The sequence below is a fragment of the Tripterygium wilfordii genome, chromosome 23, assembly GCF_013401445.1.
Source record: "Tripterygium wilfordii isolate XIE 37 chromosome 23, ASM1340144v1, whole genome shotgun sequence".
NCBI classification, from domain to species: domain Eukaryota; kingdom Viridiplantae; phylum Streptophyta; class Magnoliopsida; order Celastrales; family Celastraceae; genus Tripterygium; species Tripterygium wilfordii.
Window position 1 is genome coordinate 11645828 of NC_052254.1, and position 19118 is coordinate 11664945.

Below are 19118 nucleotides of genomic sequence, written 5' to 3' on the forward strand. Positions count from 1 at the left end.
TTTATATATGTGTTTCCTTGTTGTGTTGTGCAAATTTTGAAATTCTCGTGTCAGAGTGCTCGTGTCCCATGTCCGTGATTCCTAGTTTCATAGCATTGTTGCACGTTGCACTTATTGGGCTAAGCCCTGTACTTAGATTAAGCCCAGTTCAATAAAAAGAGGCCTGATGCAGTCACTGCACAGTAGGCTTAAATTGGATTCTTGAGAGCTGTGTGGGTTCATACTTTATAATAACTGATCAAGCCCAGTCAATACAAGGAGGCCTGATTCACTACTTGTTGGGTTAAGCCCATTCAATCCAAAGAGGCCCACTTGACCCAGTAACATTGGCACAGGCTCTCACCCGCCAAAACAGGCAGGTGGCCAGGTGGGGTGGGGGGGGGCAGGCATGAAAGAGTCACGAGCGACGCGGTTGATGCTCAAATACAGGCGCCGACAACTCCGTCCCAGAGAATAGGGACAGAGAGAGAGACGTTCAAGATTTTGAATTGGTGGACCCTCCGTCCATCATTATTCACATGCGGCTCTCTGTTTCTTTGATCACGTCAATTGCTTGAAACGGAGCGGAGTTTGGGACCCACATTGATCAACGCACTGATTGCGTTTGTTGCTACTTGGCATAATCACGACGGCTAAGACTATGAGAGAGCTCATCGTTCACTATTATGGGCTTTTTTTTAAAAAAAATATATAGGGGAGAGGGTTAAAAAAAATACGGGGAAAGAGAGACTCGAATTCGAGATCTTTATAAGATATTACACACATTAATACCTTTTGAGCTACTCGTGATTTATAATGGTTGAATTTAGAAACAAATAACAGCATTTTTATGCATTTTAGCATATAATTCGAAGTTCAAGACCTTTATAGTAGACTTCTATTGCAATCCGACCGTTTTAATCACAAACCTCCAATCTTTTCATCAATGAGATTCACACAATTTTTTAAATTTGCACGGACTAAATATTTGTGATAACATCTAATTCAGGGGCCCTCTTAGCTGTGATTTGAAGGGAGGGTCCCTATTATTTGAAGGTTTGGTCATTTTGGCAAGAAATGGCAACTGTCCCCGATAAGACTCGTCCTTGGTCACACTGACATTTCCGGCAAATACTGCAAAATGTTACTCCCAGACCCCAAATTGTGGGACGCATAGCCTCTGTTTAGGACCCCCCCTACTTTCCATGGCAAAGACTGTGTGATACCAAATCCCTTTCTCTCTTCAACTTAAATTATAAAAAAAAATACAATATTTAAAGCCAAATACATACAAAGTGTGATATACTCACTAAAAAAAATACATACACTAGGTTATATGATATCAACTTCCGTTAGTGAACATGTCGTTGGCTGAGATAATGAACTTCACAGCGATAATTCATAATGTAAACTGGAGGTTGTGAGTTCAAGTCTCAAGGGTGTTTCTATTACCATTCAGTTGTTCGATGGGCAACTGTGTCTGTGTGGATTCCAATTTCCACCTTACAAAAAGAACAAAACTTTCATTAGTGAACCTTTAGTGTCATTTCTCATGAAAACAGAGGGTATAATACAGTTCAATGATTCAATATGACTTTTTGTTGGCATTCCACGCGTGACCAGAAAATATAGCCGCATTATTATGGACAGGAGACACACCACAAGCTTCACCAGAAAAACCAGCAGAGAAAACACACCATGACAGTTGCTTAGTTCTAAATCCCACTTTTTAAGCGCCAAAGCCTCTCCACCACCACTTCTCATCTATCCTCCTTCTTCTCTCTTGATCTCACTACCCATCTAAAGAGAGGGAAAGAAACCAAAGAACACAATAGAAAATAAGCAATCCTATTACACTAGAAAGGAAATCCATAGAGGTTCACTGGTGTGTGTGTGATGAAGACAAAGGTTCAGATTCCAGTCTTTATCACTATTACAGTACTCATTTTCCTTACCGGTGATTCGCGGGTCTCGTCCTACAGCAATGTTGGACTTACAGATGTACAAGCATCATACATCAAGCAAAGACAGCTATTGTATTACAGAGATAAATATGGTTCTAGAGGTGAGTTTGTGAGCATACCTGCTTCTCTCACATTTGATAATCCAAGACTCAGAAGTGCCTACATTGCCCTTCAAGCATGGAAGCAAGCCATAATCTCTGATCCTCTGAACGTTACGTTTAATTGGGTTGGATCCAGTGTATGCAATTACACAGGCGTCTTCTGCGCCCCAGCTCCAGACAACCAATCGATCGAAACTGTAGCTGGCATTGATCTTAATCATGGTGACATTGCTGGGTACCTCCCAGAAGAGTTAGGCAGCCTCACGGATATTGCATTGTTTCACGTCAACTCAAATCGTTTCTGCGGGACACTTCCAAGAAGATTCAAGTATCTAAAGCTTCTCTTCGAGCTTGATCTGAGCAACAATAGATTTGCAGGCAAGTTTCCTTACGTTGTCCTTGGTCTGCCAAAACTCAAGTACCTTGATCTTCGGTTCAATGAGTTTGAAGGTAAAGTCCCTAGAGTTCTCTTTGATAAAGATCTCGATGCAATATTCATAAATAACAACAGATTTGCTTTCAAATTACCTGATAACGTGGGGAACTCGCCGGTTTCCGTCATGGTTATCGCGCACAACAGCTTTCATGGGTGTGTTCCAGCTAGTTTAGGAAATATGGCAAAAACCCTGAATGAGTTGGTTCTCATCAACAGTGGTTTGAGCTCATGTTTACCAAAAGAGATTGGGTTGCTAAAGAATGTGACAGTACTTGACATGAGCTATAACAAACTTGTGGGAGAGTTACCATACGCAATTGGACAGATGTTGAACTTGGAGCAGCTAAATGTGGCTCACAACATGCTAACTGGAGCTATACCTGAGAGCATTTGTTCGCTTCCAAATCTCAAGAACTTCAGCTTTGCTTACAACTTCTTCACTGGCGAGCCGCCTGGATGTTTGGATTTGGATAATTTTGATGAAAGCAGGAATTGTTTGAGAGGCAGGCCAAAGCAGAGATCCACGTTGCAGTGTAAAGTGTTTCTTTCTCGGAAAATACAGTGTAGTGCAATCAAGTGCCATCACTCAGGTCGTCCCCTGCCTCCGCCTCCGCCAGTTCAACCAATTTATCCACCTCCTCAATCACCACCTTCCCCTCCATCAGTATCACCATCACCACCAAATCCATCACTGCCCCCACCATCTTTGTTGCCACCACCCCCATCACCCCCACCACCTCCTCCATTGTCACCACCACCTCCGCCGCCACCATCACCTTCATCACCTCCTCCATCACCATCACCATCACCCCCACCCCCTTCACCACCTCCTCCATCACTATCACCACCATTGCCACCATTATCACCACCGCCACCTTTGCCACCAGCTCCACCACCACCGTTGATGCCACCTTCACCACCACCTCCATCACCAGTGTCACCACCCTGCATACACTTACCACCACCACCACCACCACCTCCACCTCCACCTCCACCCCCACCCCCACAGTCACCACCTCCACCACCCCCATCTAATAACTATCAACCACCACCACCACCACCGATTTATGCTCCACCACCCCCAGCTCCATGTACAGACCCTCCACCACCTCCATCACCTCCACCATGTGGGCAGCAATCACCACCCCCATCCCCACCTAATCAATACTCGCCACCTCCTTTACCTTCACCTACATTTCCACCAGCTCCATTCAATGATGGTCCGTTGCCGCCAATAATAGGGTCACCATATATGTCTCCGCCGCCACCACCATTTTATTGATGCAGTTTGATCCTTCCCTACCAATAACCAAAGGCTCATACATTCTCACCATTTATTCTCCAGAATAACCTACTTGCATATTTCACTATCAACGTACTGAAGAAAGTAGAGCAAGGATGTGAATTATAAATCACATAGGAATTGCATGAGTCAACTCAATCAGAGGAAAGGGGTAGGAGAGACAGAGAAGTGAGGCAAGACGATGGATGGGAGAAGTTTTCAATACTAGAATTCTCATGCATGCCCTTTTAGTTGGTAATAACGGTAAGGTGGGAATTAGAAGATAGTAGGTTTCAGGGAATGTAATTAGAGAGATGAGTTTCATATTAGTTATGATACTGCTGCTATGATGAAGAGCAGAGATCAACGATGAGAAGAGTTTCCGCTGCTCTATTGTGCCTCAACTTCTAAACCCAACATTAAATTTCCATCACAGCTGAACTTGTTTCTTCACTTGTTACAATTTATGGTCACATCGTTTTTGATGAAACACTACTTCATGCCACCAATCTTCTAGGTACATGGACGGATACCAGTTCTTGATATCTGTTGCAAGAAAATTTTAGTTTTTTGAACTTCATGAGGTTCGACCTCAAGTCTCCAATCAATTTGATAGCAGCATTTTTTATATTTCACAATGACCAATAGCAGAGATAATTAACTATTAGAAGGACTGTAAGCTCCAGCCCAAGTAACAATGCATGCAAGCATGTGCATCTATGAAAGTGCATCAATAGCTATGTATTCATACTTTCCTATAAACGAATACAAATCTTTCAATAGTGCTTAATCACGTCAGTAGGTTGATCCAAAAGGCCTTTCTGCTTCTTCAACATCTAACTTGCCTTAAAATATATGGCACTGCCAATTTAAGCACGGACCTTAGCTTAAATAAAGGCATGTTCACAAAAACCAACCTAGAACTAGAATAGCGCAGAGACCACGATTTGGCATATTGTTAGACAGCACTTAATCAACCATAAGAGTGAGGTCAACATTTCTGAGAAATTTCAAAGATAATTCCCCCTTTTCTTTTCATTTGTCCAGTCCATTTAACGTGGATTTTGAATGCTTCGGTTTACCATAAGCAACTGATATTTTCAGGGTGAAGACAGTACAGTATTGAGGCCAAAGGCATGGTTTGGCTATTCCAACAACTTAAAGAACTAAACGTCTCTTCAGATCCGGTTTTAAATGGTTCTTATTTATTATGTTGTGTTCCTATAATTGCAACTAGATTTTGAGCAAAGGATCAGCTAAATGAGACAAGTTGCACTTGTGAACCTCGTGTTCTTCTCTCTTTGGTTTTCTCGTATGAAATATCTTGGTCATTATGGATGCTTGAGCTGAGTTTCCTGTGTTTAGACTTTTCTTATGCTTCTTTAACATCCTCAAGAGATGCATGAAATCCCTAAAATTTCGTAACTATTGAAAAAAAATCTGTTAACATGCTTAGGCTCACTAATTAGCCATACTGTTATAATTTGTATCCAGTCAAAATATGTAAATTATAGCCTTTGAACATTTTTATGGCACCATGTATGCAGATGAATAAGTTTTGTTGTAGTTTAGATTATTTCATTTTTGCACAACTTTGAATCATTTTAACTGTTGAGAAATCGATAGCAAGGAATATAGTGAAAAAGAAACAACAACGAAACATGAAAAGTTTATTGCATCACTTGAGGAGGAATGCCCTTTTCAGTTATGAGAGATTAATGGCTAAGAACTAAAGATATTTGTTGATTTTCTTCCTTTTAGCACTAAAAACCTCATATTACCTTTTTTGAAGTCTGAGGACCGTGTAGTGACAGGAGTCTGGCACAGAAGGTAGTTTCCTTTTAAGATGAGCAACCATATTAAAACTGCATATCACGTTCACTGCAACCAAAAATTCAAAATATTCTTACCTTGAAAGAAATGGGGAAATCCATCAATTAAAAACAATGGTTTTAAAGACCAAATTTGTCAAAGGCTAAGCAAAGCTGATTGTCAGAAAGTAAACCACTTTTCTTCACAATTCCTTTTTTTTTTTTTACTTCCTTTACCCTGGTGATAAGAAGATTAAGAGAACTAGGGAACTACTGTGAATAATTACAAAAGCTAAGCCCTAACATACCTCCACAGTGACAGGTCAAGAGTCTTAAGGTTTCATGTCAGAATCTGGAGAGGTGTCGATGCGAACTGCGACGCATCTTGAGCTATTTTGCCAGCAGATCAACGACAAAACTTCATTCAAATACCTGTAAGAACCATGAATTATGCAAACAACCAATTACCTTTTCAATGTCCTAGTCAGCGGAACGTGGAAAAATCATAAGATTGTCAGTTGTTTGGTAGTTTATCTCAGAGGATAAAGGATGGAGAAGCCCGCTATTAGACAAATCTTCTAAGCCTTTAATATCCTGTTGCAAGCGAGTTGCATGTAGAATCGCATGCTCAAGAACCAACGGATCATCAGGGGTGTTATGCAGAAGGGAGAGTAGAGTCTGCCGATAGACTTGAGCAGCCAACAAGGGCCTTGCAACCTGGCGGCTTTTACATAAGATTGCCACCTTGATTGCATGCTTGCAGAGATTTCCCAGCATTGACCAGTGACAATCACAGAATGAAAACTCAGCACCAGGGTTCCAAATAGTATATGCCGCGGTTCTATCAGTTTGAGAGATGACTTTTGCAAGATGGAGATTATGCTCATCTAGAATCACATCAATATCTGGGATATGCAGAGCCTGATACCAGGCATTGTTTGAGAAAGATTCATCCCTAAGACTTGTGAAACTCCCGGTGTCTTCAATGTATTGATTTAACCAATACAGTGAGTGAAATTCAGTGGTCAAAGCGTGGATCAACCAATCAGTTCTTTGCCAGAAATTAGTACATTTCTCATCAGAAAGCTTGGATTTCAATCTCAGATGATAGGACTCAATTGCAGCCAATGCCTCTACACTTGCTACTGGAAGAGACCTTATGCCATTAACCCAAAACTCTGCAAGGCAAAAAAGCAGGTTAAGAGCAAACAGTTGGACCGACATATTAAGCAATCTACTAGTTGACAATGTTGAGAGGCAGTGGTCATTCTGTGTCATTATGAAGTTTGCTTCAACAGATCCTGTATCCACCAAGAACCATAAACAACTATTTTCATTCTTAAAATTTGGTAAGCACACACTCACACAAGTGAACCTGAAATGATGCCCTGCACCCCATTTGATGGATAGAGAAGATGTCAAAACATTACAAAGTCCTGGGCAAACTTCATAGTCAAATTTATAGGTGAAAGTTATTGGCCTATGCCATGTAAAAACCACAATGTTTCTCTCACCCAGAGTGTGATCAAAAGTGCAGAAAAAGAAAAATACATCATATATTTCAAGAAAAAGTCAATTCTTAGTCATTCATCATCATTATCAAAGCCTTTATCCCAAAGAATATCTTTTGTTCAGATAAAGAATCCATGTGAGAAATTAGTTAGTTCTTAAGGGCCACTACAGCTCCAACCTGGTCAAACGTAGACATGTAATAAATAACGTAGACATGTAATTATTTATTGAACTCAAGCACAAGCAAACAGAGACCTATAACTGGCAACCACTGGCTCTTGAAATGATCCATGAAGCTACATTGATCAACAAATACTTGCATGAAATCCTCAACCGCATCCATAGTATTTGGTCTACTTCTAGTGGAGTACAAAATCAAGCCCAAGTGCTTAACAATCTCTCTCTGGACATCTATGTTGCAGCTCCTCTTTAAAATACTTTTTGTCCAAGCACGGCGAATGTGCCAAGTGCATAATAGGATCCGACACTGAAAGATCTCTCTGCAAGTGAACATGATTATGGCATTCGCAATACCTTCTATAAAATCAAAATCAGTAAACAAATCGGAAAGCCACCCTGCGAAAAGTTTACCTCACAATGGAAATCTCAAATGAAGGATCATCAACTAAGAAGGCATTTAGTCTCCAAGTAGGATCCTTCACTCGGATTCTTTCAGCAAGAGGATCCATCCACTTATGGATATCTTGACCAACAAAAGAGGAGGTTATTACCCATGCAACTGGAATCGCAGTCCGGGAAGAGTCAAAAACCAGTAAAGTGCACAGAGGATACTGTCAAGAGATGGCAAAAATAGTTTCTTTAAGGCACCAATCACGATCAATTAATTTAAGCTAGAGATAAACAGCCAGCAATAATATGAGTAACACATGCACCACAATAATTGCAAGAATATGTCGTCAATATCATATGTCCACGACATATTACAAAAATAATACAATAATTGCACAAGTCTTGGGTAATTTCAATTCATCACTAGGTAGTTTTTTCTTTAAACAGTAATTAATAAACTTCATTGATTCTAGCCAAGGTTTGATTAAGTATTTATTGCGTCACTTTTCCTTGTAAAATTCAGGCCAAGCCAATTACAGTTGAAAATGAGAGAGAGAAGAAGGTCCAAGGCCCATGGAGAGAAAGCCTTAAGGAGAAGATCCTAGCTCAATGAACTGATTTTGTAAAGAAATATATTATAAAGGAAGTGTTTATTATTGTTCGGGTACGTCAATTATATTGTCATATAAATGCAGGTTGACTTGGTTCTTCCAAAAATCAAGAAAAATGATATTTCATAATCTCCTAAGCTTGCATCAGTAATAATAGGAGATTATGAAAATGAGAGAAAAACAAGAAAATGAGTAAATTACCTTCAATTTCTTCAAACCAAATGTTGAATGAGAAGCTAGAGAACCATTATTTCCTAGCCGGACCATCTGTAGCAGCTGCCATTCTGTTTGTATTCCCAAGACAAATGGTTCTGCACCAGAGGCTTCTTGGAAGAAGAAAACATGTTTTGGATGCCGCTGCACCCACATCTTTACACTGCTTCCATCATTCTCATGCAATTCATGCAAAGAATTACGAACAACCCTTTCCATGTTCCGAACATCGTTTCGAGTGAGAAAATCATCTCGGTTGTGAGGACCACCGTGCCCTTGCACCACCTCTGCATGGTGCTGGATTATATCGTCTAGGGATATTCCAACATAAAGCATAGACATAACTTTCTGGCGTAATTCTTCAGAAATTCGTGGAGCATACATAGCTCTTGTTCCCAAAGCAGCCTGATCAAGGATCCCGTGACATGGGGCCCCTGTTTTGTCCACATGCTTTCTTTGATTATAAATGATCAGAGCCAGGAGTGGGCGGGTATATAAACGCTTTACAGTAAAATGGCAAAGACAACCTCTCATCATATGACGCCTCCCTGGCCTGCTCCCCTTTCCACTTGTAGGTTTGATGTTAGAATCGTCACCCATGTTAGACTCACTATCTCGGAAGTCATCAGGACCATATGAACACCAGTATCTGAAAAATCAACCCAAAATTATTTGGAACTTAGACTTAGTATCTCGGAGTTTCCAAGTCATGCCACACGTTATTGTGTGATAACAATACTAAAACCATTTTTTAATAATAATACTTTAATGCGTCATAACTCATGTGAGCTGCAACTGATGCAATTAAATGTCGTATCAAAATTCAAGGACAACTATAATGAAATCTACGCTGAAAAGAGTATAGAAACATATAGAATCAGCAGAAGTATATGTGCTAAAGCCTAAAGGTGATATAACAAGAACATTTCTTTTAGAATTTCACTTTGTGAGCCGTATCTTAAAAATCACTATATACAACTAACATGTCATTTAGGGGTTACAATGAAGCATACAGGTTTCATAATGAGAAAGCATATTACGTGGAACCTTCAAAATTCTAGTGATAGAATGAGCTTTAAAGGTGTTACATTCAATAGCTAGCTTTGGAATTTTCTTTTGTATAGAGACAATTACGCAAGATAGGTAAGCTCTGATAAGAAATGAATAGACATTTTCCAAAACATGATAAACCACTTAGGAAAAAAAATGAAAAAAAGAAGAAGGATCGTCATTGGCAGAAAGCATCTTTCACATGATAAAGAAATCAAGCCGTTTCATTGACATATTGGTTTTCATTTACAAAAGTCAGAAAGAAGATGCTCTTGAAGCAACAATGCAGCAGCCACAGGATTAAAACATACAGTCTATATTCAAGAAAGCCATCAACTCTTGGTTTGCTGATGCTCCCTTCAGTTCTCTTTCTCCTTGATTCAATACGGAAGCTAGCAGGACATTCTGCATGAGAAGATTCTCCTTTCACAAAATCGTCCACTCTAGCAAAAGGGATAAGAGCAATATCATCACCACCTTGACGACCTCCTTCTACCTTTACCCACTTTATATGAGCAGCAGAAAAGTCTGCGAAAGGAGGATCTTGCACTGGAAGGTTCAGAATGTCTTCCATTCTTGGCATCTGCATTTAAGACATTAATGGAACCCCCCACATGACACGCTACTGGATCCAATCATAAAGAGCACTCAATACTGCATCTTTCTTGTTTTGTTTCCCGGTATATCAAATGTTCAAAATAAAAAATAAAAAATAAAATAAAAAAAACCTCAATATAATCATTGGCATTTCTATTTCATGAAGAAGTCTCATATGGTCTGATGAGAGCTAGAAATACCATATAAAGTAGATGTAAATGATAACAAAATCGACAAACAATTCTGATTTCTGAACATATCAAAAAACAAAAATTAAGTAGAAATAGAACTGCGATTAACCAAATGTGAATCAATAAAAAGATTATATTTCAATCACTGATCAGATCACCTCATTGCATTGCCATGCAGTATTCAGATACTCGACAGACTTGTTCAGTGAAACTTAATTCCAACTAGGATCACCATGAGAACATCTTGAAATAAAATATAAGACCTCATATCTAGTTTAAAACCCGGACTAACTAGTTGCTTTAGACGATAATGGATACACCAAAAAGGGAGAGGAAAAGGAAAAAAAAAACACAAAAAGGAAAAAGAAAAAGAAGAGAGACTGCTACACTAGGGAAGATTGATCAAGTGAGAGGGACCCCAATTACCTTCGATTCATGGCCCTTCATTCTTCCTGTACTACTTGAATAGCATAAACCGTCAATCCTACCTTATCCTGCACCAAATTCGAATGCTAAGTATAGAAGAACATAACTATAATCAGGAAAATAGAAAACGCAGCCCATTTACCAAGAACTACACGAAATCACTTCAATTCGCCGCAAAACGTAGACAATATTCAGTGGAATTAAAAAAAACCCTCCGGCGATTGAGATTCTTAATTAAAGCTCCAAGAGCAATTAAGAGAACAAAAAGAGATAAAAATGAAAAGCAGTAGCCAGGAAAGAAAGAGTTGCGACGAAACGAGAGAGAATGAATCAAGCGAAGAAGCTTGAATTACCTTGTACAAACTTCGTCCCGCGAGTCTGCAACTAACTGATACGAGAGAACTGATTGGGGGAGAAGAGTCTCTGGGTTTCTTCGATGGTCAAATTACCAAAATGTTCATATGTTTCCAGGTCTTTTACCTTCGTCGGTGTTACGGACTTACGGTCAGTAACGGCTATAATTATCTGGTACACTCGTGAAGTTTTGGTAGATAAAATTACGACCGTACCCCGGAACTTGAGACCGAGCTGGGCCAAGGTTGCATGCGACCGGGCTGAGCGAATATTGGGTTGGCTTACTACAAGTCCACAAGGCTGATCTGCGGATCTTGAGCATGCGATCCGGCTTGGCGAACATTGGGCTGGACCTGTGAATGTTGGGTTGAGCTGACCAGGGTGGCAAAGATTGGGTTGGGCTCTAAACTCTTTCGACTCACCTGAGCCCATTACAACCCCACCGCCAAACAAAGTGACCGGGCTTGGTGAACGTTGGGTCCGGGCTTGGGAGTACGTTGTATTTTGACCTTAGGCGAGACGCAAAACTGTGTGATGACGTATGCAGGAAATAATAGCTGCTGGAATTTTGACTGGAGTCCGCTTTGGGTTATCCGATTCCCGTGAATACATCGAATCTGTATGACTTTATCGCTCTTAAGCCCAGCTAGGAGTGACCGAAATCCAACTTATTGAGCAAAGCAAACCCAGTTACCACAAGTCGAAACCCAAACTAACCTTATTGTTTGTTAAGGATTGGACTTGACTTTATTAACCACAGTCGATTGGAAGATCCAACCGATGTGGAATTCTTTAACAGGGAGATTGGGTTCTTAACAGGGGGATTCATCTCTCAACAAGGCTTGTCATTTGCCTTGACTGCTATGAAATACATCAGAAATGTTGAGGATTTCTCTAATAAATCAAAATCTAGAAATGAAAGGCACTGGTTGGGTTCATCAATGGTGCAGGGGATGAGGGAAGTAATGGAAGAGAGACTGATAGTGAAATGGGCTGTTGACGAACTCATGGTGTTTGTGTTAGGTTATTGTTGGCCTTCATAAGAAAGCCTGATTTAGTGAAAGATATCAAAACATGCATGGAAGAAAGGGTTTATTAAAGGGCGCAATTCCTCAACTTTCATTATCAATATTGAATTCAGTGATTGCTGTTTGTAAATTGTCTATCAGATCTTTTTCCAGGCAACTAATTTAGTTGGAAACCTTGTACTAATTTTCATAAGTCCAATGTACATACATACACTAGTTGGCAAGCTCAAGGTGACAATGATCCTGGAGAAGGGAATGTCAGAAAGATTTTCTACCACAGCTGAAAGAGAGGGTACAGATTCCATGAAAAAAAAAAGAAGAAATTATCAACAATCTTTAACTACATTACAAGCAGTAACGATTTTTATGTCTGTTTTTTGTCTGTTAATAATAGGATACAAATACAATAATCCAGGTTGTAAGAAGTACAGAGAGGTTGTTTATGTACCTTGCACAATCTTGTTCACTGATGAACAAAGTTGAGAAGCTAATACTCGACGATGGAAGCATTCTGGTACTCAGATTGAAGAAGTTATCATACACACATACCATGACTGTGAAACCTTGGTCCAGAATGGTCAATGTTTTGATCCCCTTCACCAGGAGTGATCGGCAAATCTGATGATTCCAACTACTGCTGTAGAAACACCAGTCAACCAGACTACTCGTTTCATATCATCATCCGCCAAAACGAAGCCAGGATTTCATGAAAACTTCAAGTGCTGAGAAATAATATGATCTTCATGGAATGGATAAAATTTTGCTTCTTTAACCAAATGGGTTTCCTCCAGGTGAAGTAAAAGAATCGGGGCTGCAATTTGAGTATCTGCCTGTCAATTGCTGAGCCATGTCAAAGGAGCCAAAAGCTGCTCCACCACCAACTCCTTGTGGTCTGCAAAGACACACGAAAATAGTTGAATTTATTTCTTTTCGATTCATAACATCATGTCGTCCTAAGACCGAAGCGTTTTTTGGGGGAGAGAGAGAGATACATCAGATAACATTTATGAGGTTTAGATGAAAAGAAAAGAAAATTATGTAAGAGAGCCATTAGCCAAGTAGAAGACATGCCTGGAAGGTGTGGTATAATGGTGAGATTGTTGCCCCATATATGCGCCTGGAATAATTCAATTGAAAATAAGTAAAGATCCAAAGAAAATATGACGGAAACTTCCTTGATATACAACACAACAAAGTGAATTCACTTTTGCATGGCAAGGCTGATCTGAAGGAAAAAGACCTGGAGGCACTGCAGATGCATAAGAATGTGACTGAGGAATCATCCCTGATAGATGGGCATTAGGCCCTAAGCCTGTTGGAACTGAAACATCAGCGTCTGCTCCTTGCAGAGGCACTATGGAAGGAAACTATAACACAAAGAACAAATATTCAATGGTCAAAACAAAATTTTAAGGCTTGAAATGAATCTTTTGCTCTGCAAAATTTTGGCTACAGACAAACGAACATGGAAATGAAGAGTAAAAAGGGAAAATCAGCGTATGACTATATGATAACTGATAACAGTTTTAATATTGTGCTTACTGGTGGGGACTGCACTCCAGCTACTTCACTGTTAAGATCAAATGGGTTTGCTGACTTTGCCGCGTTGGGATAGGCTGGCATATGCTGTAAAAAACAGCCATTTTGGCAGATTAATTTGTGCATGTTTTTCCCAAAATAACAGAAATCCTACTTGAACACAGTGGCGTATAAGATACCAATACCATTGAGTTAGGATAGTGTTGCATATTGTATCCTCCTACATGAGGTTGGTAAGTTTGCCAGCCTTGAAATGAAGCAGGGGCGGCTGAATAGGTAGCAGTAAAAAGATCCTGCAGAGAATAAAATTAGAAGAACATTAAGAAAAAAAAAGTTTATTGGTCCAGAAAACATTATAAGATAAGGCAATCACCGCTGGAAGTTCCTTTCTTCCGGTAGACTTTGCTTCTGCTTGAATGGTGGTCTTGGATTCAACTCCAGAACCGGTTTCTTGGGTCAGCACAGAAATCCCAGGAAATGATAGTTCAGCAGATGGATCAGAGTCTAATTGAGCCTTAGCTACATCTGATGGCGTATATGGCTACAGATAAGTAGAGAAAGCAACTGATTTAGCAATTACGTATACAGGCACGACAGCAAACAAAAAACATTAAAACTGCTTAGAAATTATTTCTAGTCAACAGCTAAAGCTTCAACATTTAATATTTGACTGAAACTTCAGGAGTGCTATCAGATTTGACGACAAATGTTTGGTGGCAGAATGAAAGAGTTAAGATGGAAAAAGACAATTTATATGTCTCTTGTAAAAATAAAACAAATTGACTTTGCTGAACTTCAGAACCGCAGATGAAAAAAAGGAATTTACGAGAATTTGAGAGGTTCTTATTAACAGGAGGGAGTGCAGAAGATGAGTAGTTTCTTCTATTTTACTCTCCTAGAGAAGGTGTATTGACATGGGTTATAAAGCTTACAAGGATAACAAAATATTGTAATTAATGTGGATGCCTATAGAACTCTACAACTGCATTTTGAATAGTCCGTGGTCATTTTTTTTTTCAAATAGACTCTACGAATATTACTATTCAAAACTTTTTTTGGAACATCATCCTATATATGAGGACCCAAATCTATATATATATATATATGTATGAAGATAACTATGGACTACAGAACAATGGCGTAGTTTCTAATTTTTTATTCATTCTACAAAATTACACCAGCACTAACCTGGTTATTTATAGATTCCATTGGCCTGGCTGTCTCTTGTACAGCAGAGTTACTATTGGCAAGAGGAGATGCAGAAGGTTGATTTTGCTGCACGCTGGATATCTGTTGTGCATCAGGAACTTTGACAGTCGAGTCACTGGTAAAATCATGTTCAGCTTGTAAAGGAACGTCATTTGAAGGTTGCACAGACAAGTTGGTAGATATGGCAGTTCTTGAATCAGTAAAGTTATCAAATAAGGTTGAATCAGATATGTGCCCTTCAAGTGCAGACAGTGGAGGTTGTGTTGCCTCATTGGTAGTTGAAGGAGTTCTTGAAGCACCACTACTAAGGAACGATCTTGGCATCTGCTCCGCTGGTGCAGCTGCTGAAACATTGCCTTCAGGGACGTAGCATTTCGATGCAGTTGATGGAGCATTATTGCTACTTGGTATTTCAGGAGCGTTACCAACAGGCGGAAATGAGGGAACTGATAATTCAAACAGTAAGGATTCCAAAGTATTTGTAATTGGGGCCTGACGAGCCTTCTCTGGCGCAGAGAATTCAGATGAAGATGAATTGCCAGAGACATTGGCTGAATGTCCCTGCTGTATTTGTGCTGCTGCAGCATTTGAGGGCTCAGGTTCAGAATTAAAATCGATCAAGCTTTCGGAATTCTGGGCTTTAATTTCCTGGTGATTCCCATCAACAGATCCAGGTTTACCATAAGATGCAGTATTCTGCAATGAGAAAGATTATAGGTTAAATGAATGATATCTATAGAATGTTGGTGTAGAAAGGCTCCAAAATCAACAGCCAATACAAAATCGAGCTTCAAAAGTTGGGAACAAGAAGTTATCAAGAATTTTCCAGAGGTGTATATTGAAAGTTATAAATCACCTCACAGAAAAATAAGGAAATATTACAGTCAATGAAAATGAAGGAGGCCCAGGGTTCTATAACCATCATTATAGAATTTGTTTTACGATGAAAATTGGTAGGGAAGATAAGACATCATTGAGCGTGAAACTAAGAGCATCGAAAATGGTTGCACAACTGACAATTACATCTTCAGAACTTCCGCAGGAGCAGTGTCCAATACATCTTGCTTCATTTTCAAGGTATTTTTATGTGGTTGATTTTGAAATTAAAGATGTGAAGGACAACATAAAAGATTACTCTCTCATGGAAAGGAATTTATTAAGAAGAAATCTCCATTGAAATAAACATAAACTCATAATTTAAATAATTTTCAGCATAACCTAATCAGCTACACACCTGATTTTGAATACGATCCTCAGTACCATTCCTGTTATTTTCTTTAGAACTTTCTCCTGCACGAATAGGTTGACCGTTCTCTCCCAAAATGTCTTTCGCAGGACGTACCACCGAAGAAGTGAACTGATCCACGCTATTCTGACGTTCAGGTGACTTGTTCCCAACCCTAGATTCACTATTTGAAAATCTTCGGCTGTCAGATTGTCTTCTTCTTCCAAATCCATCATCTCTAAACCTGTCATCAACAATCTCAAACCGTGCAGGACTTCTCTTAAAACCTCCATTTCTTGAACTACCCGGGGCATATCGAGGGCTTCTTCTTTCATCGTAATAATATCTAAAACTTCTGTCCTCACTTCTTCTAGCAGTACCAGACCTTCCATTCAATTCACATCTATCCTCATAACTTGGACTTCCATACGCATTTACCTTTCTACTTTCATTACAACCCTCTTTGTCACGCTGAATAATATGCAGAAGAATTTTCAAGAAATTAGACCCACCAAAATAATATTGAGCATGCTTTTGGTAGAATATAACAACATGAGAACTCCATTGCACACGCATGAATGAATATATACAATGAACGTGTGGGGCCTCACCAGTCTCAGCCTTGCAAGCTTTTCAGTACTCCTCTCGTGTAAATCTTCAGCAATCCTCTCCCCAGTGTACTTTCTATCTACATATACATGCTTGATAAAGTCCCGAAGTCTATAAAGATTACTGGAAGCAAACATGTGAATCAGAATATATTCATTACAGATTTTCCAATACTAACTTTAAAAGATGCAAACTAACCTTCCATCAGGATAAGAATTACGCTGAGAATTCCATTCCTTGAAATAAATTTGCCGTGCTCGCTATGAAATGCAATGCAAGTTAAACAATGGGAAAAGACAGAATTTCAGTTTACTGATGAAAAAGCACTATATCCAGGTTTGCTGCTAATGAGAATGAATGCGCACCTCATTTCCCCCAGCTTGAAGAGCACTGACTTCTTCTGCATTAAATTTAGCCATTGACACTGACTTGACTCGATGAGTGAATTCCCGACTATAAATGTTGTTAAAAAAATAAAACCAAAATTAGTGGATAATTTCTTACTCAAGCAAGATAATCAACAATGGAACAGAATACACGGCATTTGCCAACACTCCTACGCATGTCACATTGAACTGTGCAGCATATGCACCATTTCAGGTAAAACACTCACAAAAGCACTTACTGTATCCCACCACAGTTTGTGCAAACAAATGTATTGAAAGTTGTGCAGACATATTGTGGTCCCTGCAAAAGATAAATCTTGTTAGATCTCTTGTAATTTTCTACTCCTATAGAAACCCGCAAAATTTTCCTTTTGTAACTTTTTTGATTAACATTTTGAATAGGACTTGACTCTTGAGGTAAACCCGGGAAGTGAAAGCATGCACAAAATCGACTATGCCAAAGACGAGTATCCTTTTCTTCTAATTACAAGGTAAAGAACATTCTGCTTAAATTGTAGATGTTTATGAAATCCTATTGATTTGCCGGTTTCCTCTCATGTTGTAGCTTTTGAGAGGCTCAACAATACATGAATAATATGAAAACTATAGATACACAGCAGTCAAATATAAAAAATTCATACCAGGCTATTGCAATTGATACATCTTCGATTCTCTGGAAGTTTCAAAAGACCGCGAATGGTCCTTTCAATTTTCTCTTCTTCCTTCATCCGGTTCACCGTCTTTCAAAAAGTCTGGATCCAACAAATGCAGACCATAAACTATTATTTTCTATAAAAAAGAATCAATATGTTTGTCAACAACAATCGAGGTTTCCACGTCAAACACAACGTTCCTTTCAGAGTGGTGAAAAATTAACATAAGAAGTTGTCTTCAAAATTCTGAAAGGTAATATCCCTCAACATTTCAAAATCTAATAAAACAATCCTTATAGAATCATTTAGCCTGGATAATCTCTCTCCCTCTCTCTCAAATTTGTTTTTGAATGAAACCAAAAAACTCTATCCTCTTCTTTAATTTTCTCACCAACCAAACAGCTGGAAGATTTTGAAATCCCAAAAGCTGCCACCCTTTAAAACCCTAGGATAGAGAGACGTTCTGTCCACAGAGCCCCAACAGAAAAAAAAACACACCCAGCTTAACTTCAGCTACAATTCTTCGTATCTTTCAAGCTAACTGTTCTCTTTACCTTCCACAATATTTCTTGTTAGCCAAAAAAAAGACGATTAAACCATGGAGCCATGCATGAAAAATAAAATCTAAAGATGTTGGTTTGTCAGCAAGTAAAAAGGAAAATCATACACCGAGAGAGATTAAATAAACAGACCTTATATTGATGAACCCATCGTACGATCGGCAAAAGCCACGAAACCCTAGAAATGGAAAAGTAGGAGAAAATGAAAACGGAGATCGGTAGCCCCAAACCGATTCCAGAGAATTACAACGACTCAAGGGTTTACGGAGCGCCATGTGTACACAAGAATCAGTGATCGTGAGAGAGAGGTCCTAGAAGGAGAGAAAGTAGCCGTTAGTAACGGTTAGACAGTTAGGTGACCGGTATTTTGGCCCTTGAAATTACAGGACCAATTGCACAGGCCGTATCTACCAGCAATTCCACCCAATGCATTGGATGGTCTATCTATGAAGTGTTTTATTTTAACTGAATTATTCCTTTGGTAGGGGAAAAAAAGCAGCAATATCCAATACCCAAATCCCAAATAGAAAAAGATTTCTATTTGGCAAGCTAATCCCATTCAAAGTGTGAGGAGCTCCCATTTCTTATTCTTCAAGCATTTAAATAGAAATGAAGATGATTACTTACTCAATATAAGATGATTACATTACGTCAATAATGGTGTTGCCCTAGTGGTTAAGTGCATACTAGTCACGCTTTCCGATCAATCTTCAATCCTCTTCGGAAACATGAGCTCACACATAGACTTTCCCGGAGTTTTTCTGATATGTGTAGTTTGTGGATCAGTATGCAGGGCCGATAAGTTTACCCAG

General features: G+C 39.3%; 3 protein-coding genes across 7 annotated transcripts; 1 reads left to right on the forward strand and 2 right to left on the reverse strand.

Moving 5' to 3' along the window:
• Window positions 1–1785: 1785 nt before the first annotated feature.
• Window positions 1786–4214, forward strand: LOC119993401 (leucine-rich repeat extensin-like protein 3). The gene has a single exon (XM_038840542.1). The coding sequence runs from the start codon at window positions 1876–1878 to the stop codon at window positions 3760–3762; it is 1887 nt and encodes a 628-aa protein (XP_038696470.1). The 5' UTR covers window positions 1786–1875; the 3' UTR covers window positions 3763–4214.
• Window positions 4172–11228, reverse strand: LOC119993399. Of its 4 annotated transcripts, XM_038840540.1 has the most exons (10): window positions 11097–11228; window positions 10744–10811; window positions 9841–10112; window positions 8468–9128; window positions 7677–7876; window positions 7341–7585; window positions 6042–6751; window positions 5882–5963; window positions 5544–5643; window positions 4172–4308 (listed from the first exon to the last, which is right to left on the reverse strand). In XM_038840540.1, exons 2-7 carry the CDS (start codon window positions 10762–10764, stop codon window positions 6054–6056), a joined length of 2097 nt encoding a protein of 698 aa, XP_038696468.1. In that variant the 5' UTR covers window positions 10765–10811; window positions 11097–11228; the 3' UTR covers window positions 4172–4308; window positions 5544–5643; window positions 5882–5963; window positions 6042–6053. The 4 variants fall into 4 exon arrangements, with proteins under 4 accessions (XP_038696468.1, XP_038696466.1, XP_038696467.1 ...); XM_038840538.1 differs by having other exon boundaries at window positions 5882–6751; XM_038840539.1 differs by lacking the exon at window positions 11097–11228 and adding an exon at window positions 10886–11075 and having other exon boundaries at window positions 5882–6751.
• Window positions 11229–12424: 1196 nt separating this feature from the next.
• On the reverse strand, window positions 12425–18724 carry LOC119992519 (probable ADP-ribosylation factor GTPase-activating protein AGD14). Of its 2 annotated transcripts, none has more exons than XM_038839254.1 (14): window positions 18439–18724; window positions 17735–17845; window positions 17333–17394; window positions 17073–17160; window positions 16906–16967; window positions 16710–16830; window positions 16108–16569; window positions 14853–15569; window positions 14038–14205; window positions 13850–13957; window positions 13668–13748; window positions 13366–13492; window positions 13197–13242; window positions 12425–13017 (listed from the first exon to the last, which is right to left on the reverse strand). In XM_038839254.1, exons 2-14 carry the CDS (start codon window positions 17819–17821, stop codon window positions 12894–12896), a joined length of 2253 nt encoding a protein of 750 aa, XP_038695182.1. In that variant the 5' UTR covers window positions 17822–17845; window positions 18439–18724; the 3' UTR covers window positions 12425–12893. The 2 variants fall into 2 exon arrangements, with proteins under 2 accessions (XP_038695182.1, XP_038695181.1); XM_038839253.1 differs by having other exon boundaries at window positions 13668–13751.
• Window positions 18725–19118: the final 394 nt, after the last annotated feature.

Bases quoted from the DNA above. Each gene is read 5' to 3' on its own strand.
- LOC119993399 (XM_038840540.1), bottom strand. From the start codon at position 10,764: ATGAAGGGCCATGAATCGAAG. The intron at 10,113-10,743 runs GTAATTGGGGTC...TCTTAAATGCAG, and splicing joins TGAAGGGCCATGAATCGAAG to ATGCCAAGAATGGAAGACAT. The intron at 7,586-7,676 runs GTAAACTTTTCG...GTTCACTTGCAG, and splicing joins TTTGAGATTTCCATTGTGAG to AGAGATCTTTCAGTGTCGGA.
- LOC119993401 (XM_038840542.1), top strand. From the start codon at position 1,876: ATGAAGACAAAGGTTCAGATTCCAGTCTTTATCACTATTACAGTACTC.
- LOC119992519 (XM_038839253.1), bottom strand. From the start codon at position 17,821: ATGAAGGAAGAAGAGAAAATTGAAAGGACCATTCGCGGTCTTTTGAAA. The intron at 17,395-17,734 runs GTATGAATTTTT...TATCTTTTGCAG, and splicing joins GTATCAATTGCAATAGCCTG to GGACCACAATATGTCTGCAC. The intron at 13,243-13,365 runs GTCTTTTTCCTT...GAATTATTCCAG, and splicing joins TGCATCTGCAGTGCCTCCAG to GCGCATATATGGGGCAACAA.